Source organism: Bos mutus, chromosome 3, assembly GCF_027580195.1.
Source record: "Bos mutus isolate GX-2022 chromosome 3, NWIPB_WYAK_1.1, whole genome shotgun sequence".
Taxonomy (NCBI): Eukaryota; Metazoa; Chordata; class Mammalia; order Artiodactyla; family Bovidae; genus Bos; species Bos mutus.
The window spans coordinates 91,426,334-91,452,668 of NC_091619.1; the positions used below are offsets into that span (position 1 = coordinate 91,426,334).

The following is a 26,335-nucleotide window of genomic DNA, read 5'->3' on the forward strand; positions in this document are numbered from 1 at the left end:
GACCTCTATTCACATGGGAAACAATCGAGGGGTTTACAATCTAGGCTGTGCTTGACTTTCTCCAAAACAACATAAGACCCAACTTACCTCACTATTCTGAAGATTAATCCTCTTTCTCAAAACTTCATCTGATCTACTATGAAATCATAATTCTTTTCCTAACACACTGATTCCAATTCTTAGGAACCAAAAACCCTGGCATTTTTATTGTTAAGAAACTATTCACTCCCTAGCTTAAGTCATTCTATGACAAGTGAAAATAAAAGGCATCATGTCCAAATGCATCCTCTGAAAAGATAAGTTCTCTTTTCCAACCACCAAAAAGAAGGAAGACAGAAGAGACAGGTATAACTTTACCCGCTACCTGAATGTACATAATCCTGTATTTTTCCATCACCATAAATGATTAATCAAAGTCTCCTATGCCCCTCTCTAATCTCACATATTCAAATAAGAAAAGGCATCTCACATTTATTTTTTATATTCTTCCATATTCATATTTTTTACACAGCATGTATCATTTTAGAGAGACAAAAAAAGGAAAGAAATATATACCTTTTAAAATAAACAAATAAGGGAATTCCCTGGCAGTCCAGTGGTTAGGACTCTGTGCTTTCATTCCAAAGGGCCTGGGTTCAATCCCTGGCTGGGGAACTAAAATCCCACAAGCTGTGTGGTGTGCTCAAAATAAATAAATTAAACAAACAAACAAAGGTAGTCCTCCATCTCCTCCAAGCTTGGTAGAAAGAAATACAAAGACCCTCTGAGAAGGACACATCTTGAACTCAAAGCCTCACAGAAAATGCTAAATTACGATTCACAATGACAATAATCCATAATGAGTGAGAATCATCACATACACAGTAGCGAATTAGACTCCCGCAAGAATCTCATGCAATACAACTGCAAGATAGTACCTGATTTAAGAAGTTTAAAACACACACACACACACACACACACACACACACAAAAATGCAAAGACAGCATCATTAAAACAAAAACCAACAAGAAAGATCTGGAACAAAGCATCAAAAGAATCATGGGCCATTCTTTGTTGCAATAAACAAGTTACTGGGAAACCAGCCAAATATATGAGAGAATGGACAATAGCTATGAGACAATGGAATACAGGGAATCTGATCCCTGTATAGATACAAGAGAAGATATTCAAATAGGGCAGTTTCTAGATTGCTGTGCATATAAGGGGAATCTAAAGAGAATCGGACAGTTTTGCTGAGTTGAAGAGAGAAGAATCCGTGTGTAGGGTGGCTAAGGCAGCAGAAATCTATAGAACAGAGTAATAAAAAGGAAAAATTTCCAAAGAAAAAGACATCTGCAGGGGGATCCCCTAAAATCTCTGGCTGATTAGTGATATGAAATGAAACCCCATGAAGCTAGGGAAAGAACCACCAGAAAGGAATACATGAACAAATCCCAAAGTCAACAGGTTTAGGAACAGTTTACATTCTTACCAGCCAGAGTGAAGGGATCTCATCTAAACAAAGCATTTGAGTATAGTGGGGTAACTAGGGTTAAGCAATAGGGGAAAGGCTGATCTGAAGCTACTCTAACAAAGCAAATATAGGCATACCTTGGAGATTGTGGGTTTGGTTTCTGACAATCACAAAAAAATGAATACTGCAATCAAGGGACCCACACAAAACTTCTTAGTTTTCAGTACACACACAAGTTACGTTTATATTATATATATTGTAGTCTAATAAGTATGCAGCAGCATTACATTAAAAAAAAACACACACACTGTACATACCTTGATTATTAAATACTTTATTGCTAAAAGACTCTAACCATCATCTGAGCCCTTGAACTAGTTATAGTAGTAACATCAAATATCACTGATCAGAGATCACCATATCAAATATAATAATGAAAAAATTTGAAATGTTATAAGAATAATCAAAATGTGACACAGAAACACAAAGTGAGCTAATAATGTTAGAAAAATGGTGCCAACAGACTTGCCACAAATCTTCGATTTGGAAAATAACACAGTATTTGTGAAGTGAATAAAATGAGGTATGCCTATAAGTAAGCTTTGAATGCAACAACCTGATCTGTGAGTAGCTTAGCTGAATACCAGGACAAAGTCCAAGACTCTTTAAAGGAAAACAATAAAATCTAGTAATCAACAAAGTGAATTAAATTTCACAATGGCTATTACCAGACATATAAAGAGTCAGGAAAATACAATCCTTAACCAGAAGAAAAGTCAATCAATAAAAATAGATCCAGAAATGACAGGGATAATAGAACCAATAGATAAGGATTTAAAACAGCTATTATGAATGTTATAAATATATTACAGAACGAAAGAAAAATATAAGCCTGAGGAGAAAAAAAATGATGATATAAAAATGACCTAAATGTAACTTCCAGAAAGAATATATATATTATTATACTATATGTATATAATTATAATTATATATCTATATATACAACGAAAAATGAAAAAACAGTAGTAGAAAATGTTCAAGCCAAAACATGGAAAGAAAAAAAAACTGCCAAAAAGCCAGGAGAGCACTTCTGTCACATGACCCGTGTGATAATTTCAGGCCATCTAACATACTTGTAATCAGGGTCTCAAAAAGAAAGGATATAAGAAAGGGTACAGAAAAACATATTTGAAGAAATAATGGCAAAAATTATTTCAATTTATGAAAATTATAACCAAAAAACCCAACAGAAAAAATGTCCACTTGGACTTCAATAGTGACCAAAAAATTTATCTTTTGAAAATGAAATAAAGACATTCTCACACAGACAAAACCTAAATGAAAATTCATTGCCAACATACCTACACTAAGAGCAAGTTTTTAAAAAAATAGTATAAGAAATACATTGCTGTTGTTCAGTCGCTAAGTCACGTCCAAATCTTTGCAATTCCACGGACTGTAACACATCAGGCTTTTCTGTCCTCCACTGTCTCCCAGAATTTGCTCAAACTCATGTCTGTTGAGTTGGTGATATTATCTATCTATCTCATTCTCTGCCACCCTCTTTTCCTTTTGCCTTCAATCTTTCCTAGCGTCAGGATCTTTGGTAAGTATAAAAGACAAATTTCTCATTCCTAAATCTGTACAGTGAAAAACTGATGAGGACTCCTCCTTCTGACCAAGATGAAATAAAAGGGGCCAGACTTACTCTCCATTCTAAACAAACTGAAAAACACAACAGGGAACAATCGTTTTCAAGATCCTAGACGTTAGGTAACAAAGAACAGTGGCCTTCAGAGGTGGATGACAAACAAGACGAGACGCTGCTTTGAGAGTTTCCAGGCTGTGGCACAGTGATATACAATTGAAGTAGAGCCCAGTGGACTCATGGAGTTGAAGAGATGGAGTTGGGAATCCAGGGAGATCAAGGCAAGTCATAGGACAGAGAACCAGAGAGAAGAGAACTGTACGTGAAGAGAATCCAGAGAGCTGCAGGGCACAGCACCCTATTCAGCAGAGAACTGATCAGAGCACGACTGTGAGGAAACTATTTGAAGGTAGAAAATGAGCTATCAAAAAGATTGAAGTTCTTGGCACTCACAAAGGGCCAGGAGCAGTGCCTGTTCTCACCATCCAGTCTGAGAAAACTCTTTCACAGGGCACCGAGTACTCAGGAAGGTCTTTTTTCAGTAGTACAGAATAATTAGCCCTAGCCTCGGCACGCTCTGGATCCTCCTAGTACGTCACAAAAGCAAGATCAAATAGGATCAGACTGTTTAAAAGTAAGGCAGTTAATCCTGGAACAAAATTCAAGAATATGTTATAGGAAAATAAAACTATCCCGCACCCAACAAGGTAAAATCCAAAATGTCTGCATCCAGTCAAAAACTACCAGGCATGCAAGGTGACAGGAAAACAAAACTCAAACTAAGGGGAATAATCAATCATTTGAAATTTACCCAGAACTAATACAGATGCTAAAATTAGCAGAGAAGGACAGTTATTATGAATACATTTCATATGTTCAAAAAGTTATGTAAAAATATGCAAGATATAAAAGAGAGCCAAATTGAAGTTTTAGAGAAGAAAATGACGTCTAACAATAAAAACTATATACTAGCTGAGATTAATAACAGATTAGACACTGAAGAAGAAACAATTACTAAATTAGAAGGCATAACAATGGAAACAATTCAAACTGAAACATACACAGAAAACAGAAGAAAATTTAAAAAGCACCAATGAGTTGTGAATTTCAAGCAGCTTAAAATATGAGATTGAAGTCTCCAAAGGACTCCAGTGGGTTGGGGGTAAGGGGGTGTAAAACATTTTTTCTTTCAAGAAATAATGGCCAAACGCTTTTCAAACTTGAAGACTGTAAACCAAGAAGTTCAATGAATCCCAAATACAGGAATCATGAAGTAAATTACATTAAAACACATCGTAATCAAATTACACAGACTTGTTTTTGCTAATCCTAAATCTTAAAAGTAGCCAGAGGAACAAAATCATATACATACAGAGGAATAAAGATAATGATGACATCAGATCTCTCATTGGAAAGATGGCAAGTCAGAAAAAAAGGTAATCAACATCTTTAGAGTACTATCAATCTAGAGTTCTACAGCTGACAAAAAAAGAAACTCAAAAATGATGACTAAATAAAGATGTTTGCAGACATACAAAAGCTGAAGAATTCATCAGTAGCAGACAGACCCACACTATGAAATATGTTAAAGAATGCTTTTTTGGCAGAAGGAAAATCATAGACATCTGGATCTACACAAAGGAAACATGAGCGTCACAAATAGTAAGTATTTGGGAAAACATGTAAATTTTTAAAAAGTATTTAAATCCCCTTAAAAGATAACTGATAATAAAAAACAATGTTTATTGGTTTATTACATATATAAAAGTAAAATACATGACAATGATGACATAAAGGAAAGAAGAGCAGAAATGGAAATCTACTATTTTAAAGGTTTTTATAATATATATGAAATCATATAAAATCACTTAAAGGTAGACTGTGATTAAAAATGTATACTATAAACTCACAATAATCATTAACTTAGCAAATCAGAGTAATAGCTAATAAACCAAGAAAGGAGATCAAACAATATTATTAAACTCAAACCAAAACAAGGCAGAAAAAGAACAGATGGGACAAACATAAAACAAATACCAAGCTGATGAACTCAAATATAACCATACCAATAATAACATTAAATGTAAACAATCCAAACAGTCCAAACAAAAAGAAGAGATTCTCATACTGGATAAAAAACAGGGTGCAAAGTATACGCTGTCCATAAGAAACAACTTTAAATATAAAGAAAAATACAGGTTAAAAGTAACAGGAGGGAAAAAGATAAAACCATGTCAACCTTAGTTAAAAGAAAGCTGGGCTGGCTATATTAAGGAGACAAAGGAGATTTCAAAGTAAAGAATATTACCAGGGATAAAGAATGTCATTTCATAATGATAAAGGGATCAATTAAGAGGGCATAGCAATTTGGTTTTTGAACCTAATAAAAGAGCTTCAAAGTACAGGAAGCAAAAACTGATAGAACATGATAAATGCTATCTAGCAGAACAAGTAGGCAGAAAATCAGTAAGTCTATGGTAGACTTCAATATCAACCAAGAGACATATATAGAACACTCTAACAAAAGAAGAATATTCATTCTTCTAAAGAGCACATGGAACATTGACCAGGAAAGACCATATCCCAGGCCACACATGTCTCAATAAATTCAAAAGGACTCAAAGTAGTTTCTCTGATCATGAAGAATTAAACTAGAATTAATACCTCAAAATAAACTATTGAAAAAATTCAATCACAAAGTAAAGGAAAAAGGTAACGGAAGGAAGCACATCAGGATGTATTAACATTAATTCACAGAAATGAAAATAAAGGAAGGTTGGGGACAAAACCTTATACTTTTTAAATACATTTTTGCACTGTTTCACTAGGAACAGTAAGCATGTATTCTTTAAGAAATTTTTTAAAAAAGCAATTTTAAAGCCCTATGTGATCTTTCTGAATATTTAAAATAAGTTCCCCTTTTTTTCTTATGACTTGAGCCAAATTCTGTATCTAATAATCCTATGAACCATGAATAAAACAATCAAATACTGTAATTTACTTAACATTTCCCTATTACTGGGCATTTAGATAGTTTTACATTTTCTGCTTTATATAACTAAAACTATAGTAAATAGATACTATAGTGTTTTTAGGTTTTGTTTCTGTCTTTTGGCCGCAACCCACTGCATGTGGGATCTCAGTTCCCAGACCAGGGATCACACCTGTGCCCCTGCACTGGCAGCACGAAGTCCTGACTACTGGACCACCAGGGAAGTCCCTAGATAGTCCTCTTTAAATGCCAGCCCTCAGCTTTGGCAAAAATCCATCTCTCATACTTCTGCATCTAGAAAATAAACATTAATCTACTTTTCTTTTACAATTTACTAACCTATGCCTCCTGTGATCTAATTCCTCAAGAGCAGAGGTCTACTCTAAAACAGCCTTTACTGTACAGGCACTTCTTCTCTTTCAGTGATTAAAAGTGATAAAATATCTGATCCTCCTCTGTGTCTCAAAATCCTAGAGGGCTCACTTTAACATATATTCAGTATACTTGTGGAATATCTGATTTGTTAAACAGTTGTTTAAGTAGTAATCATCAATTACCAGACATAGAATCTAAGAATATTTGTAGGTTAGTGACATTTTTCATGAGATCTTTTTTTTTCCTGATTATACAAGTAAAACATGCTTGTATTATAATACATGCTTGTATTATAATACAAGTGAAGCTTTGTATTATACCACAAAATATTAAAAAGTATGTAATTTATATTCTTCCTTTCAGTATGGTGAAAATCTAAATATGTAACTTTGTAGCCTGCTTTTTCCACTTAATTATATTGATATATATTTTTAACATCAGTATGTGTTTACAAACAGAGTAGCATTTTTCTATGTAATACCTCAGATGGAAAATAATTACAGCTTGAATTTAGCAGGAAATGCTTGTATCTTACCAAAAGTCCTAGGACTTTCTGTTGAATGGATGACTCAGTTGGGAATGACTATAAAAAGAAAGAGACATCTATAACTAAAGAACCAAATATAATAAACAAATGCTGAAAACAATCAATAAATGAATGTCCAAAGCTGTAGGCTAAATTCCCATTCTAACCTCTAGAACCCTCATGAAGAGTTCTAACCCTTGATTTTCAATAAAGTGTCTGCAAGTGGTTGGAGATTCATCTGTGAGGTTCCAAAGTGCACTCAAAGTAAACTTCAAAGTAGTGTCCACTGAATTTTGATTGGTTTTCTGCTTCACTATTTGAAGAAGTTGCTGAAAGAGGAAAATAGAATTTCTAATTACTGAACTGTTATTATAATTAGTGGTAATAACATGGACTAACAAGTCCCTGAGGATTAGTTCCATGGGTTCAAACATTTCCTATGAAGGTTTTTACAAGTGCAACAAACAGCCTGTTGGATTAGACTTTTCCTTTCACAAGAAAAAAACAGAGGATTTTCATAAATACTTCTATACTATTCTGATCCCTTCTACAAGAAAAAAAGGATTTTCACAAATGCTTCTATAATATTCTGATCATACCTATAATCTAATCACCTGTAAATAAAATGAAAAGCAAAATGATTAAAACTTAGGATCTACTATGTTACCCAAGAGGTCACAATATATACTCACTTCAGATCCTGGGATAAAAAAGGTGGAGGGAATGAATCTACTACTTACTACATATCAGCAAATTATATCCTATATTGTAATACTGTCGTCTTCATTTTTCAGAAGAGGAAATTGAGTCCGAGTAATATTAAGTAATTTTATCACAGCCAACTTAGTAAGAGAAAGTAAGAATTGGAAGACCTAATTCTCTCCTACCCCATGTTTTCCTTAAGAAAAAAAGAAAGGATGAACTATATACAATAGTAAGAGAATTAAAGTCTAAATTGGGTTTAAATAAGATAATAGCTTTGAAATTCCATTTGTAAATTATTTCAATCATAGCTTTAAACCTAAGAAATGTTAAGCTTGAAAAATAAATATTTTAAGACCTACATGGGCCATTTATAATTCCATTTTTAGTTTACACTTTTGGGGGTAAAAGGAGCTCTGCTAAAAGAGATACAAGTAACATTAATGAGCACTATTATTTAAAGTTATATACAAAATGGCAACCCACTCCAGTACTCTTGCCTGGAAAATCCCATGGACAGAGGAGCCTGCTAGACTACAGTCCACGGGATCGTAAAGAGTCAGACATGACTGAGCGACTTCACTTTCACTTCCACAATGAAGGAAAAAATTTTTAAGAAACACAATCATCCAGTTGCAATTATGTAACTTAATAGCATAGTGGCCAAGAGTGTGGCACTAGAATTGGGCTATCTGAACTTAATTAAGGGCTTAAAAAAAATTAGCTAGCATCACCATTACTACTACTATTAATTCCTGCTAATTGCTACTCAAACTTAATTTCCTCCCAAAGCACATAAATGGACTACTTCTTTATAGTCTTGGAATACACCTCTAGCCAAAATTACTGAAACTCATTCACAGCAATAAAAAGTCATATTTAAAACTAAAATGTCATCCCTGAAAAGAGTAAAAATAAATAAAATCAGCAGCCTTTTCTACTCATCTAACATATGTGTTGTATTTTGTGCTACGAACTTAGTATATTCCTTCAATCTTTTTTTCCTTTTCAATCTTCTTAACAACTGTATAAAGCATTTTTTTATGACTTCAAAGAAAATTTAGGTGACTTGCCTGAAATCACACAGCTGCTGAGTGATAGAACTGGGAATAAGGCATGATTTTAACTTAGTCTCTTTAAACCTTTTAAGTTTTCACTGTTCACCATACTAATTCCTCAACTGAAGCAACCCAAAATCATAAATCAGCTATTAACATTATCTTTTCCCCTAAACCATCTAGCAAAGTCTTATGACTGTAATAGAGATGCCACATTTTTTTAATAAATAACAAAATCACAGAACTATGTGAACTAGATAGGATTTAAGGTTTATTTAGGCCCCAGTGGTCCAGGTAATTTATCTAAATTCACACAGTGAGTTTACAAGTTAGACCCTGGGTCATCTGATTCCTAGTTTAGGACTCTTTCCACCTCCTGTTAAAGAGTAAAGCTGCCCCAATGAAGAGAAATTAACACATTCACTTAGAAGTAACAAAAACAAACTTTTGAAATATAAAATCTCAGAAGATAGGCAAGTACTGGGGGGCACCAGTACTTGATGAAGTACTGGCAAACACTGAAGATAAGCAAACACTGCCTGAGAATAATGAAAATGAAAACTGTTTAGGGGTCTGCATAGACTCACCCTGACGATGAAGAGCTCAGCACCAAGCTGGGCTGTCTGTTCTGTAGAAAGCTGCAAGCAAGCAGAAGACAAGGTAAATGTCCAAGGATCTACTGGTGTGAGTTTAATATCATTCATTGTAGCAGACTCCGAAGGTCAGACCAGAATCTCTGATCACCCTGGAATTCTGCAATACTGAATGCAGCTTGAATAAGTTAACCTGGTTTACTGAACTGTCAGGGGAAACAGTTTCCTACAGAAAATTATAAACATGAATTCAGGTACCTTGGCAGCCAGAATGGAAATGATAGCAACTGCCATCCTCTGCATGTTTTGATCCTCATGGTTGCAGAGCCACTGCATGACAAGCTTGGCTGCTTCAAACCTGAAAACACACAAGGAGTTTAATGAATTAACCCTGGAGGCCCCAGGAGTAGTTTCAGAGCTCCAGCTGGGAACTGATGCTACAATTTAGGTAGGTGAGAAAGAAAAGGAAAGTTCCTCCTAACTGATAGAGAATAACAAGTACACTTAGTGTTTTGGAGATGGTATTATTAATTCTGACAACACTGTAAAAGAAACAGAGAGTTTGGAAAAAATGGCCAAAAATATCTGACATTCATCTTCTAGAGGTATAACATATTTCTATTCTGTAGTGATAATAATAATTTTAAGCATTTTCTGGTTCCCCCTCAGTACTTAGCACAATGGGAACACTCATTCTTTTACTCAAAAACATTTATTCAGCTTCTCCTTTGTGCCAGATATTGTTTCAGATGCTAGAGACAGATTAGCAAACAAAACAGAGAAATATCTCTACTCTCACAGAGATTACACTCTAGTGGGGAAGACAGGTAATAAATAAGTAAGTAAAGTATATGGCATGTTTGGGTACTGACATATGCTAGAGAAAAAATAAATAAAACAGGAAAAGAGAGGATATGATACATAGAAACTTTATTAGTCTCAAAACATGTCCATATATATCAAATAATATAACCTAGTATTAAAAGTTAAAAGCGGATTCTGAAGTTCTTTGAATTTGGGGGTTGGAATTCTAGCTCTACCTACTGTTGATAACAATAAAACACATTGTTTTATCCTGTGAGGCAATATAGTGACGTCATTAAGAACATCATACACTTTGGAATCAGCCTGGATTCAAATATCACCTTCACCATGTACTAACTTTGGGACCCTGGGTAACTTTCTTCATCTCTCTGAACTTCAATTTTCTTGTCTGTAAAATAATACAGTCTATTCCACAGAACTGTTGTGAGGATTATATCATATCACACATAACGCTTAAGACTTAGTACAGACCTTGGCACATATCAAACTTTTGATAAAAGTTAATTTTTACTAGTACTGATTTCCTCTGTGCCTTTACTTATGCAGTTCCCACAAAACATTCAACTCAGTCAATTTTCGGTTTCAAGGCAATATGACATGGATATAAAAAGTAGAAGCTCTGGAAGTCAGTCTGGATTTAAATCTAAATTCTGCTACTTACTATCTTATCACCTTGAGCAAGCTACTAAACTTCTCTGTGCCTCTGTTTCCTCATCTGTAAAATGAAGATTACAAGAGTAACAATTTCACAGGACTGTTGCAAGGACTGAATAAGCATATCGAAAACACCTAGCACAGTGTCCGGCAAGTGCTTCATACATTAGTTATTAGTTTTATTATCTTAATGCCATCACTAAAATGAAATCTTCAATGATCACCAAGCCAATGAAATCTTTCTGTCCTTGCTTGGGGGGCCAGTACATTCTGTCACCCTCTTCTATGAAAGACTGTCTTCTGTTATACTCCTAATTCATCCATCCATCCATCCATCAGCCACTGAAGTACTAAGCACGAGAGGCAAAGATTAACCAACCTCTGTCTCTTAGCACAAAGAAGCTCAATTCTAGCAGACTGTACTCACTGGCTACATCAAGGGCAAACAATAGCCCACCTCAAGTGATGTTATAGCTGTGGGCCTAGCTGTCTGTCTTCTGAAGTTTTACTGGAACGGTTATCCCCATTTTTTTTTTTTGTTAAAGTGTCTATCTATGGCTGCTTTGGAGGTACAATGGGAGGATTAAGTACGTCCAACAGAGACCCTATGGCTCATAAACTGGGAACATTTAATATCTAGCCATTTAAGGAACAGTCTGTCAGCCTCTGGGGTGGTTTATAATTTTCTTTAGGAGATTATGTCTTTTCAACCTGTGACTTCATGTGATCAATGCTGATGCTTAATATATTTATAAAATAAAATTCAGTAATCTACATGAGATACATGTGAAAGTGTGTTGGTCGTTCAGTTGTGTCCAGCTCTTTGTGACTCCAGGGATTGTAGTCCACCAGGTTCCTCTGTCCATGGAATTCTCCAGGCAAGAATACTGGAGTGGGTTGCCATTTCCTTCTTCAGGGGATCCCTGTGACCCAGGGACTAAACTTAGGTCTCCTGCATTGCAGGCAGATTCTTTACCGTCTGAACCAATTATTTATTTCAAATAGTAAATGGAATACTTCATTCCATCAGCATGTCAGATAACAGTGTACTATTACCCAAATAAAAGTAAATCACTATAAAACTGCTGCTTGAGAAAAACACTTCTCATTAAATCATAAAGTATAAATTTATTTTTGAAAATACCATCACTAAAAATTATATTTTAAAATAGTAAAATGAAAAAAAAAAAAAAAAAAGCTCCTAAATCACATCTTACAAAATAAGGAAACCCTTTTTACTTACTGGAATCCAGCTATATGGTCTCCCTTAACCTCTGCTTAAAAGGTTTCTCCTATAATTCAATATCAAGTAACTATAATAATAAGAGGCATGATACAGAGAAAAGAATGCTGGAGCTAAAACTAGACTTGATCCTTTCTAGCCTTGCAGTTACCAGTCACAAAACCGTAGGCAAGATACTGAATTTCTAAATACTTCCATTTCTTCAGCCTACAACACTGTGCATACATTCTAAAAACTATAATCAGTACAAATTCTTATGCAAAGAGGTATGAAAATAGAATCTGCTCTCATGAATATCAAAGCATTAAATTACAGAAAGTAGATTCAGCATTCTACAAAGTGATACACAAGCCCACCCACCTGATTAACTGTACACTAGGAATATCCTAACTGGTAAGAAATGACCCGAGACAGATTTCTATAATTCTATTTTGTCCCATAGTTCTGGTGCTACCACTTGCCTGTTGAATGGAACGTCTTGAAGAATTCGGTCACTGCAAAGTGAAAGGAGGCAGTTCTTCTGTAACTAAGAACCAAAGACAGAAAAAAAAAAACAAACCCCTGAATAAAATACTGTTTTGTTAGATTCTATTAAAAAAAAAAAAAGACATTTATAAAGCATAACATGTCTTAGAACATTTATTCTGCTCACCTACGGTTCAAAGACTTCCACTGGACCCACATAAGTTTACTTGCACATTTTTAAAATCTTTTTTATTAGATGAGAAATAGGGTGATAAATTGGATAATTCCAGCTAATCTCCCTCCCTTCTGGTGGCCCTTGGATGGGTTCTAGTTTGTCTTCTGTTCACCTGGCTTCCAGAGTCCATGAAAACCAAAGGCTAAAACTCATCTAGTTTGGCAGCTGTTCTCAATGAGGGAAGCTGGCTTTAATGATCCACTCCCCAATTTAGGTTGCCAATTTTACTTGATTTTGGGTCTCTGAGTATTTTCTACTAACTTGCCAACTCATTGTTAAATTTTAAGAGTTAAAAATATAATTCAAGCAGCATTTTTAGTTTTTATCCAAAGAACAGGACAGGTTTTGTAGACTACCTATACTGCTAGAAACAGAAAATCCATGTTTTATTTATTTCTCTATTCCAGTACTTGAGTACCTAACCAATGCCTGGCTCAGAGCAGAAGCTCTACGCCTAATCCTGTATGCTGAAATTATTACTAACTCAAGGTCTAAGTGCAAGAAGTTTTACATGGCTTGCATTATTTCCCACAATGTTTGGACTGAAATAGTTTTAGGTAAGGAATGCATTCTTTAGTATTCTACTTCTCTATCGCCCTGCACTCAGTCACACCACAAAACTTATTACTTCACAGCCTCCAAAGGAATTTCCAGCTTTGGTCTAGTAAAATGAACTGTATGGAGGTAGGAGATGGGTAGCAGACACTAAAAAGACCATTTGAATGTGAATTCCCATATGCTTGCCTGCTGGTGGTTGGGAAAATGTTCCATGGCTTTGAGCAGCAAATGGGTCACATCGGCCAGGAGTCGGACAGGCATTCCTGCAGCAAGATCCTGCTTGGTTAAATTAAACACACAGGCGCTTGCAGCAAGCTGCACTGGCAAATTCATAGGGTGGTTTCTCATCCCAGTAACCACAAGCTGAAAAAGAAATGAGTTCTCTTAATCCAACTTATAAAAGACATATAAACCCTCTTCATATAGCAATGGAGAAGGACCCACTCCAATTCTCTTGCCTGGAAAATCCCATGGACGGAGGAGCCTGGTAGGCTACAGTCCATAGGGTCTCAAAGAGTCGGACATGACTGAGCTACTTCACTTTCACTTTTCACTTTCATGCATTGGAGAAGGAAATGGTAACTCACTCCACTATTCTTGCCTGGAGAAACCAGGGACAGGAGCCTAGTCAGCTGCCATCTATGGGGTCACACAGAGTCGGACACGACTGAAGCAACTTAGCAGTAGCAGCAGCAGAATATAGCAACATTACTCTGTTGATCTGTAATAATTTCTAAGATATCTTAAGTATATTTTTTATCCTTATGTGCAGAGCCTAGGACATAATAGTTATTCACCTACCTGGTCAAGGGAGGTGTCAAGTTGTTCATGTCCGGAAATTTTTCTGTAATGTTAATGAATCTTTTCTATTCAGAGAAAACATCTTAGTATTTCCTAGACATAGTTCAGTCTGGCCTGTTTTATGCCAAACACTAAACAAATTCTTACTGACTTGAATAGGGTAAACCAGCAGCAAACTTCACTTTCAAATCCCAACATTCAGTTCCTTAAGAATACTGCTAAAATTAAAATAAAATAAAATCCATTTACTTCCCTCTGGCCTAGATAACTACTTCTCCCCTTTTCCTCTCTCCTCAAATCCCCAACAAATCCTCCCCATTCCTCATTACTGACTGAAGATCTTACTTCCAGTTACCCCAAGAAAACTGAAGTAATCATAAAAGAACTTCAGATTCTGGCTTTTACACGTACCTCCTTGCCAGCATACACACGAGGAATTGCTGTCTGCCTGCCTGTGACCATAAATGACCTCTAGGGGCTCCTCTCTAAAAATAATCCCTCCACTTAAATGCTTGATTCTTCCCTTCTTGTCTACTCAAGGACACTGCTTCAGCTGATCTCCCCTTCCAACTCCTATACCAGATTTTTATTCTGTAGTCGGTCATTCACACAGCATACAAGGTATTTTCTTCTCTCATCTAAAACAAAACAAAACAAAACCCACAAACATCCTCAGCCAACTACCACCTTTTGCTTTTGCTTTCTTTTGCAGCAAAAACTCCTTACAAGGATCACATTTCTCTCTGCACCATTCTCTGAATGAATGAATGAGTAAATATTTCATATCAGGACGACGGGTCTGGTCCTCTGTTACTCAAGTGCACAGTAACCAAAACCAAAAAATGATAATGCATATGCCAAGCACCAATATCCTCTGGTATGTACACGGGAGGTGGCGGATGTTGCAGTCAACATCCGGGGACTCAGATGTTCCTGCTTCTTATCCAAACACCCCATTCTCAAAAAATTTAAGAAACTGGGAAGTTAAGTCATTTCTGGCTCTGCCACTAATTTATTGTTACTTAACTTCACAGACCCTCAAGTACATAATCCGTGAAACAGAAGATAAAACTTCTCTCGGGATTGTTGTGCCCACTAAAAGAGGGACCAAATATGATATAGTACTAAATTAAATGTGTATAAGGATTATCCTGAGGGATTATTACAATGTAGATTCCTGTATCTTATCCAGCCCTACTGAATCTAAATTTTCTTGGAATGAGGTTCACAAATGCTTTTTAAAATAAGCAATATCCCAGACTTCAGGTGGCTAAAGAACCACATTCTGACAAAAAAATGTCCCACCCAATCAACAAAATTAAGAATCCTCCTTTTTTTTCCTCCAAAAACTGTCTTGGGTAAAATATCTTAATTGGGGAATAACACAGATTAGTTACAAAAGCACAAGAAGGTTCATAAATAGCATGGAAAAGTGCTTTATAAAATCCCAATATTGTATTTCTTTAAAAACCATATACAGAAGCAATACATGGCTAATATACCAAGTAGTGTCCTGATTCAAGTTATATACTCTATTTTCTACTACAGCTGGTAAAAAGATATCACAATGATTACTGGTTTTAGATAGTTAAATATGAACTTGAAGGCATTTATATTGTTTAAATGAGATTACTATAAAACTTCAGTAACACTATTCAGTTATCTCCTCTCATTCTCATTTATGGCTAAAAACTGAATTATATATTATCAATCTTATAAAAAAAAAAAGACTAAATGCAGATTTTCACCAATTTTCTTCACAAAACCATCATCTATCTAGGAAGATAATTTCACACTTCTCACATCCAGTTTCTTGTTCTTACCTTTAAAATTTCTGGCTTTGTTTTTTCCATCACATGAGTCAGGCTAAAAAGGTGAAATAGAGCTTCTCGGACAAAGAAGGCCCGTTCACTGTACCTCTTCAGTGCTTCTGCAATCTGAGTTTCATTGGCTTCTCCAGACACCTTTGAACACAGCCAGAAGACGAGCTTTTAGGATTCTTTTCAACCCTCCAAGTGTCTCTATCCAAACATCATTTGTGTGGACGGCATCCTGGATAGTTATGTAAAGCTTCAAACAAATGGCTATGATTATTTTCCAACCCATCCAGAAAAGTCACCCTGTGAAGGTATACATATGCTAAACAGATATATATTAGATAGGCTCAGACCCTAGAATAAGTCTATGGGTAAAATTTTCTATACTGTACCTAAAATAAATCTCAAGATATTTAACTCTGATTTATAAGGTCTTACTACACATGATTAGGCTTCTACTGCCTCTTAAGGTAACCCTCTCGCCCTAACTCACAATTTAGTAATGACAGTGGCCTTTTTTTATTTTTATAGCAATGTGTACATGCCAATCCCAAACTCTCAATCTATCCCTCTCCCCACAACACCCTACACTGACCTTTCTGATCTTTCAATAAGCCAAGCTCTTTCCCAGGAAAAAGCTACTAAGTATAATGTCCTCTCTGACTGAAATTTCCTTCTCTTTCTTTACCTAATTTCTATTCATCCTTCTCATTTCAAGTTAAATAACACTTCTTTAGAGAGGCCTTCTCTGGCCCACCAATCTAGGTCAGGTCTTCCTGAAACATCACCCTCATAGCCATTACCATAATCCCCTTAGTAGACTGATCTATTCACTGTACCCCTACAGGCAGCACTGTGTGTGGCTCAGAACAAGCACTCAATAAATATCAAATAAATATATTAATTGATTCTCCCAGATTTATCAAGCTCCCATTCAGCATTAAAAAAATTCTGTTCAAAAGTAGGTTTATCCTGGAATTTCCCATTTATACAGGTTAATATAGTTATCTTAAGTGAAGTGAAGTGAAAGTCGCTCAGTCGTGTCCGACTCTTTGCAACCCCATGGACTATACAGTCCATGGAATTCTCCAGACCAGAATACTGGAGTGGGTAGCCTTTCCCTTCTCCAGGGGATCTTCCCAACCCAGGGATGGAACCCAGGTCTCCCACATTGCAGGCAGATTCTCTACCAGCTGCGGCACAAGGGAAGACCAACTGTGGTTCATATACCACTGGGTAGCCAAATGTATGTAACAAGAAGTGGCTTTTGGGAAAAGTAAGCCAGTAATAAGTAAAAAAAGAAATTATTACAGTATCACCATGATCCTCAATGAATTAATGGAACTAGGTGTTGAATGTCAACAACTGCTAATAAATCACAGAAAGAAAAACAACCAGACATTATGTACTTCCTTAATGAAAGAACGTAAAACCTAAGCGTCCTGCCAAAGGGATTAAACGTGAGTTTGACCAAGTCCTCACATCCAGCTACCAATCTGCAGAAAATACAGTCAATATGCACCACAAACATACAATCAAGAAAATCTAGACTGAGGGAAAGTCTACAGACCAAAGGGTCAGATTCTTTAATACACAAAGTATAAGGAAAAGAAACGGATGGAGAGGGAATTTTATAAAAGATACTGAAAAGACGTATGATTTTGAAAAGTGGGCAAAAGTGGGCAAGAAAAGTGAACAAGATTAACTAAGTGCCTAGAGGTAAATGGTTGGGCTGTAAAATTATTTAAAAGAGCAAGGACATGATTATTATTAGAGTCAGGGCAGAGATTACTTTTGTGGGGAAGGAGGAAGTTGTGATCAGGATGGGGCATGTGAAAGAGCTTCAGGGTGGCTGACAAGTTCTATTTATCAACCTGAGTGACAATTTCAAAATGGTAAAAAAAAAAAAAATACAAAAAACCCCCAAACCCTATCTTTTTTTGGCAGCACCATTATAAAAGGTAACACAAAAATAAATGTTTAAAATATATTACTTAGTAATAACTATGTTCATATGGGTAAGGAATATGCAGCTTTAAGAAAATGAAGGGCTGTATCACAGCTAACATTTTAACCACCGATGGGATATGCTACAAAGGTCTAATAAAATTAGACTATAGTACAGATGTGTGTATCAAGTGACAAAAAGGCATATACTGAGCATTTGTAAGACTGTAAGACTGCGGGAATAACAATGGAAGTTTCTTTACAAAATGTTTTTTATACTATTGATGTATAATATAGGCTTCTTTGGAGGCTCAGTGGTAAAGAATCCGCCTGCCAATGCAGGAGACACAAGAGATGTGTGTTTGATCCCTGGGTGGGGAAGAACCCTTGGAGAAGGAAATGGCAATCCACTCAAGTATTCTTGCCTGGGAAATCCCATGAACAGAGGAGTCTGACAGGCTTCAGTTTGTGGCGTCATAAAAGAGTCAGACACGACTTAGTGACTAAACAACAATAAGAATGTATAATACACATACATAAACATTGATTTTGACTATGTATTCACACATATAAGCAGTTATTGAACAATAAAAATTTTCCTAATGTTCAACTGTTTTTGAATCACCCTGAACTTTTTCTTAGATTTTAGATTTGGAAAGACACTGAACTATTAGGAGAGCTAAAAAAGACTGTAAGAGGGAAAACACATGAACAGTCATCTTCATCAGACTTCATTTATCCATGTTGGTTGATTCAAACAGCTTTACAATCTTATATAAAATATAACCTCAAGTTATCTTTAAATGTAAAATTACAGAACTTTTGTTACTGGAATGTAAATAATCTGAACCAAATTTCATTGCCTGTATATTTATTCAGTGGTTAACACTTCTTGAGCCCCTACCCTACTCAAATCAAGCAATCTGGTTCTTCAAACTATATGCATCTTCAATTCAATCAATTTCATATGCTAGATAAAAAAAAAAAAACCAACAACAACAAAACAAACAATCATCTGTATATACTAGTTTCTGCAATCTATTTAAAACAGAAAAAATGTCCTTTACCACTAAGTTAAACCTTATTGATATTTAAAATATGGATAAAACTAAATGTATATTCTAAGGAAAGACTTTCTTGTAGCACTCAGCACATAACTCTATTACAGCATTTCTCACAACTGATTAAAGCTATTTTTAAACTGTCTGTCTGTTCTCCACTGGATCAGAATTCCTCAAGAGCAGAAGCACTAGCTCAGACGTCTTTAAAAAGTACATATTAAGTCTTAGTTCAAGGGAGAAGTCTAGGTTAGAGATATAAATTTAGGATGATTCCTAAATTTACATAGGCATATAGGTTTGGGGCCTGAGAGATTTAGGAAGAATCAATAAAAGAAACCGAGAGAAAGTCCAAAAAGTACGGAAAAAACAAGGTCAATCTGATATTCTAGAAACTGAGTTAAAAAAAAAAAAAAAAGGTATTTCAAGAAGGAAGAAAGATCAACTATGTCAAAAGGCACTTAGACCAAATGAGATGAAGACTGAGAATACTGGGTTTAACATATAACCAGTGCTTCTCAGGAGTGAGGCAGCCAAAAAACACAGGAATCTTAATGGTGGGATAGCGGAAGGTTGAGGAAACTGATGGTGACAAACGAGCAGATAAGGTAGGGAAACCAAGGTGACAGGGTTGGTAATTCTACGTCAGAAAACCCTTTGTGTTGGGACTAGATGAGTAAGAGAAAGAACTAAGGTTCTCAAATATAGGCAGAGATGCAGTAAAGGAATACATTCCAGGCTCATCAGCTAGCTGTGATCCTTAAGAAAATCACTCCCTCTCACTGAGGAAAATACCTCCCTCACAGAGCCAAGAGATCAAAATACATAATATACATGCAAGTGGAAAAACAAATCTTTTGTTCTTTGAACCACCCACTAAAAGTACCAGATAATGCCTCATAAGGAATACTGGGGAGTGACACTGTCTCTACTGAGGCATGTAAAACCAAAACTGTCAAACTAAATTAATTTAAAGCATCATAACATTAAAATAATCATTTCAGACCCATTTTTCAACTTTGCTAACCTGGAAAATTTTAAAAAAGGAGACAGAGCAATCTCAGCTCTCTTCTCTTAACATGACCTATTATTTTTCAACTCTCAAATTAGTAGTCAAATAAATAATTTAAAACAAACATCTATTTTTATGTATAGTTGAATAAGGGGCAAAGTTCCAATGATCTCAATTTTTTAAAAAAATTATTTTAAAACAATGATTCTCCATTTTGGATACATATTAAAATCACCCAAGGAGCTTTAAAAAAAACTGATGCCTCAGTCCCACCTCCCTACAGTGCTTCTGATTTAATTACTCAAGTTACTTAGATGATTTTTTTAATTAAAAATTTTTTCCAGCTTTAAAAGATATATATTATAGATACATAATGACAAATACATTCTGTAAGTGTAATGTGTAAAACGATGATGTTATACATGTAAATACTGCAAAATGATTATCATGATACAGTTACTTAACATATCCATCATCTCAAATAATTACACTCCAGGTAATTTTAATTATAGCCAAGGTTAAGAATCACTGTGTTTACAGAAGTGGAAACTAGATGACAGCAAAGTAGGTGTTTTCTAGAGTCAAAATTTCAAAGCAATGATGTTCCATTTGTAAAATCAAACCTGTTTCACAAAGGCATTGTACAATGTGTATGTTCTACTAGCCTCAACTGAAAATCTTGGGCTAATTCACTCTAGGGTCTGTTGGTGGTAAGAACAATCAGCAAAAATCACACTGCTCGGGAATCATAGCTACTGGAGGATCTTTGCCTTGAGAAGATTACTTAGTGCAGTGTGCTAGGGACACATTTCTCTCATCGTTGAGGACACAGATCAAGCTCACCTCCTCTGGGAAATCCTTCCTAAACTCCCAGTACACAGAGATTTCTTCCCCTTTGATTTTTATAATTCTTTACTGATCCATTTCTTAGGCAGACAAGTAACACTAACTTAGTAATCTACATTTTTATGCTGCCTTTACCCACAAGCCCTGTGCTAGAAACTTACCTTGTTCAATAACAAGCTGTTATGTAGTTCCTCACACTTGCTGCCCTGCACCTGGCTCATGTGACTTTGCCCTTTCTGGCCCTAGCACCTACTTTTTCCAGCCTCATCTCATCGCTCTGCAACTTCCTACTCTAGAACTCTAGCCACAGTGGCTTTCTTGAAGTTCCTTGGATGTACCATGTTCCCTTCCTACCACACATCTTTTGCTGTATTATTCTTGCTGCCTGGAATCTTCTCTACCAAGTTACTCATCCATAAGGTCTTCACTCATTCATCAAGTCCTCAGAGAAGCCTTAAACTAAGTCAAGCCTCTCTGTTCAACATACTCAAATACAGTATTATGTAGCTTTTAGATTCTTCACACTATGCAGTTTATGCACATATATATATGTGCACATTATGTATATGATATATAAATACATATATTGAAATCATACACCCATAACATATGTATGATACTTCACTGTCTGAATCCCTCACTAAATTATAAGCTCCATGAGGGCAAGATCACGCCATTTCACTCTACCATCAAATCTCCATGTCTAGCACAGTACATAATATGCAGAGGTACTTAATAAAATATTTACTGAATGAATGAATAAAAAAGTGACTCAAAATAATTGCCTACATTCTACTTTTTAAAGTCTAAATTTACAAATAATATAAGAACTGACATGTTTTAAAATGTTCTATAGCTAACCTTTCCTTCTCCTTTTTTGAGATCGATATTGATTGCTAAAAAAGAATACTCCTGCACTGCTGGCAGGAAAGTAAACTGGTACAGTCACTATGGAAAATAGTATGGAGGTTCCTTACAAAACTAAAAATAGAGTTACCATATGATTCAGAATCCCATTCCTGGACATACATCTGGAGAAAATTATAATTCAAACAGATACATGCATCCCCAAATTTACAGCAGCGCTATTTACAATAGCCAAGACATGGATGCAATCTAAGTGTCCATTGATAGACAATGGATAAAGAAGTGGCGTGGTATACACACACACACATGAACACTACTCAGCCATAAAAAAGGATGCAGTATTGCCATTTGCACCAGGTAGAATCAAATGATGCTTCAACTTAAGTGGTTTGATGTAAGTCGTAGAGGAAAAAAAAAATGGGGCTCTGAAATTTGATAGATGTAGATCCAAACACTGGTTCTAACTAACAGTAAATCATAATTTCTATGTTTTTCATCTATAAAGTGGAGTTAATATCAACCTACAGATATTACCATATACAATATAAAGCACTTATAGGATACAATGTATGTTAGAAAAATACTGCTGCTGCTAAGTCGCTTCAGTCGTGTCCGACTCTGTGCGACCCCTGCGACGGCAGCCCAACAGGCTCCCCCGTCCCTGGGATTCTCCAGGCAAGAACACTGGAGTGGGCTGCCATTTCCTTCTCCAAGAAAAATACTAGTTGTCCTTAAACCTGTTACAGTTCTATCCTTCAAGGTCTGATTCAGATACCATCTTCCATCAAGATGAAAATTCTCCAGTGAGAAAAAGTTTCTCCTACTCTCCTACAGCAACTATACTGATCCTTGGCTTTAGAGTTGTTTGTGATCATAACATTACTACTACTATCAAGCTCCTTGGAAGCAAATCCTGTATCTTTTTTATCTTTCAATCTCAAGTTGAGCCAAGTTCAGTAGATGTTTCCCAAATGGAATTTAAGCCATTACGCATGAGAAACCTAAGAAGAGAAGGATTTTACCATTTTTACAATAGAGATCTTCTTGGACAACTTACCTCCCATTACTCTTTTCTACAAAGGAGCATCTCTAGTTTCTTTGACGTGATCCTTTAGATATTATATGTTTAAGTGGTTCAAAATATCTAAACATTCTCTTCATGAGAACTATCATTTATCCAGGGCCTACAACATGACTTGCACTTTACATATATAATTATTTATCTTCAGAATAATTTTGCAGGTAAGAATCATATCTATTTTATAAATAAATGTAAATTGAAAAGTTACATCATAGTTTGCTCTGGGCCATAAAGCAAATAATCTGGAATATTAATTCAGACTCAAAAGCAAGGCCTTTTCACTCTATGTCATATTTCATGAATATGATCTATATATTATTAGACATTCACCTTAATGGAGTCTTATGTAAACTAAACAATGGTCAGCCTGACAAAGGAATATATTTTTAAAATCTGACCTTCAAATGTCCTTCGCCTGTGAGGAATTCAGAATAGCCAGCATCAGTGGCCAGCAAACCTACAAACTGCATGCTGGGCCGTTGCTGAATAAAAGCTTCAACAGCTTTGTCTGTCACATGCTTCCTCCCAGAAACATCCAGGGAGACGAGGTTGGGCAGGATGTCCTTTTGTTCTAGTAATCGAAGAGCTATGTCTGATGTAAACTGTTTATCATCCGAAATATCAAGATGATTCAGATGTCTTAGTTCTCGAACAACATCCAGTATCTGGGTAGTTGTCATTTTTAAACATTTCAAGTGATGCATGGTTAGAGACTTGAGTCGGTCTTTGCAAGCCAGCAGAGCCGTGATGTCTGTGATCGAGGTGTTAGAAATATCCAGGCTCTCTAATCTTGGCAATGAGGCAACTTCAGCCAGGTCTTCATTGTAAAAGAGAACATTGGTGATGCTTAATGCTCGAAGGCCAGAAAGTCGGCTAAAGCACCGCTCATAAGGATCTTCGAGGGACAGAGTTAATGAGTTCAGCACGAGGCACTGGAGATTTTGCTGGATCCATTTATTACTGCCAAGCCCACTGATGATGTCTGTAATCGTGATGTCAGCATTCACACCTGTGGCATCAAGTTCCACTAACTTGTGGTGGCAGAAGGCTTTCCGGAAAGCAACAGCAGAGATCTTGGCTTTGCGAATGCAAGCTCGTTTTAAGCGCATCTGGTTGCCCCTAAAAATACCTACAGTTGCATCATTCAGGAGACCTAGGAAAAAATAAGCAGTACTTTAACTTCAAAAAATGGTTAAAGGATAGCTAAAACTTCCAGTATACTTTACACTTTCAAAGCACTACCATGTAACAGTATTTCATTTAATAGACACAACAATTCATTAAGGTAAGAATGTGATTATCTACAATTTATAGCTGAGTAAACTGGGGTTCAAAAAAGTGGTCTTCCAACAGCACAGAAATAGCACGTGGCAGAATCAGGACTGTGTTAGGCATTACTGATATTCACTAATATCTGGTTCTCCTCCCATTACTGGACACATGCACAGTTGTGTTTTCCAACCTACCCTTGGATTTAGATGGGGCTACATGCCCAGTTCTAGCCAAAGGTATACCAGATCCAAGTACAAAAGGATCATGAAAGCAAAGAAAAGGAAGTAATTTACCATCCCTGGAGATCTGAAAAAGGCTCCATGGAAGAGGTGATCCTTGAGAAGGTCTTTCAAAGATGAAGGAAAAATGCAAAGATGGAGAAGGAAGGTGAGGGGAATTTAAGAAGAATACAGGGGAAAACCTAGATATGAGTGAGAACATGGTCGATTTCTGAAGATTACGTATGGAAGTGGGAAGAGACAAGGAATAAGGCTAGATCACTGAAAGGTCAAGAGAAGAAAGCAGGCTAGCTAGAGATCTTGGGACACAAAGAACAATATGGTGGAGTTCCTGGTTTTTTCCCCTGTACCATATATTCCAGACTTAAGCTGGCAATTGGGAAATACCAACAAGCACACACAAAAACAGCCCCTCCCCTGCCAGGGCCACAAAATCTGCTCACTCTAGCCAAAGTACCAGGAAAAGGGCAGCCTAGCAAGGGTAAATGTTTTTGTCCCTCACTTGACTTCTGTTGACACCCGAGACTTAGTGCTCCTCATTATGGCTATGCGGGAGACTGGTGTTCTGGTTCCTCATTAGGTCTCTGGTGTTTGACTGAAATAAAGTGATTACTTTATCTCACCACATTTCCTGATGTGGATGAGGGTGTCAGAGACATGAACAAAACCTCACCCTCATCCACACCAGCAGATGCCAAGCGGGGAACCTAGACTTTCACTCCTGCTATAACTAGTTGCCACAATCTCCCACAGAGAAGTGTTAGGAGAAGGCCGAGTATGGAGGCAGGACTTCCATGTCCATCTGGCAGTAATGAGGTGCTTCTCCCTTTCTGAGCTGGGGTGGTATCAAAGGAAGCCTAGTGGAGAGTTGAGACTTCATCACTGCCCAACAGTAAGTAATGAGGTCACCTCCCTACAACATGCTGTCAGTGGAGGCCAAATGAAGAAGAGAAATGAAGTACTCACACGGCTCTCAGCTAGGGAGGGTACCAGTAGCGAACTAGTGGGGAAGCAGCACGCCAATCCCCTGCAGAGCAGTAATGAGTAATGAGAAGCACTAAGTCTCAGGTGTCAACAGAAGTCAAGTGGGGAATAAGAACATTTACCCCAGTCTGGCAATAACAAGGCAGTGCCTTCACCTTCCACTGCTAGAGTGGTGGCAGAGACACAAACAAAAACAGCAGTCCCACATAACACAATATCCAAAATGTCCAGATTCCAATAAAAACTCACTCATCATACAAAGGACCAGTAAGATCTCAACGTGAAAAGAAGACTATAGATGTCAACACTAAAAAAATGAGAAATGTTAAAATTATTTGATGAAGGTCTTAAAGGAGCCATCATAAAAATGCTTAAGTGTGCAAATACAAACAAGCTTGAAACAAATGGAAAACAGAAAACCTCAGAAAAGAAGCAGAAGTTATAAAGAAGAACCAAAGGAAAATTTTAGAATTGAAAAATACAATAATGGCTGCATTCAACAACAGAATAAAAGGAAAAAAGGAAAGAATTAGTGAACTAAAAGAGTGAAAAAAAAAAAGAAATTACCCAAATCTAAAGAACAGGTAAAAAAAACAGACTTAAAACATATTTGAACACAGCTAATTTGTCCAGAAAGAGTGGAGGAATAGGGCAGGGTTGAAAAAGTATTTGAAGAAATCATTACACACCTATTAAAATGGCTCAAATAAAAAAACAGTAATAACACCAAATGCTGGCAAGTATGCAGAGAAACTGAGTCAGTCTTACATTGTTAAGAGTGTAAAATGGCATAGCCATTCTGTAAACAGTGTGGCTAAACATGCAACTACAATAGGACCCAACAGTAGCACTCCTGGGCATGTATCCCAAAGAAATGAAAACTTATGTTCACATAAGACCTGTCCATGGATGACTATACCACTACAATATTCATATTCGACATTACATTCTTAATAGTTAATAGTTAGATATTATATTAATAAGACCATTCAGGTATGACCTAAATCAAATCCCTTATGATTATACACTGGAAGTGAGAAATAGATTTAAGGGCCTCGATCTGATAGATAGAGTGCCTGATGA

The 26,335-nt window shown here is 36.2% G+C and overlaps 1 protein-coding gene across 4 annotated transcripts in view; it reads right to left on the bottom strand.

Moving 5' to 3' along the window:
• The window catches only part of ZYG11B (zyg-11 family member B, cell cycle regulator), a 74,623-nt gene that overhangs the window by 18,129 nt on the left and 30,159 nt on the right, over window positions 1-26,335 (bottom strand). For all 4 annotated transcript variants that reach the window (XM_070368045.1, XM_070368042.1, XM_070368044.1 and 1 more), the window contains 8 exons: window positions 23,156-23,910; window positions 15,953-16,093; window positions 13,515-13,691; window positions 12,532-12,596; window positions 9,607-9,706; window positions 9,343-9,393; window positions 7,163-7,324; window positions 7,005-7,052 (listed from right to left, as the gene is read on the bottom strand). In XM_070368045.1, the coding sequence (XP_070224146.1) occupies window positions 7,005-7,052; window positions 7,163-7,324; window positions 9,343-9,393; window positions 9,607-9,706; window positions 12,532-12,596; window positions 13,515-13,691; window positions 15,953-16,093; window positions 23,156-23,866 (1,455 nt within the window). In that variant the 5' untranslated portion in view covers window positions 23,867-23,910. The remainder of the gene's footprint in view (window positions 1-7,004; window positions 7,053-7,162; window positions 7,325-9,342; window positions 9,394-9,606; window positions 9,707-12,531; window positions 12,597-13,514; window positions 13,692-15,952; window positions 16,094-23,155; window positions 23,911-26,335) is intronic.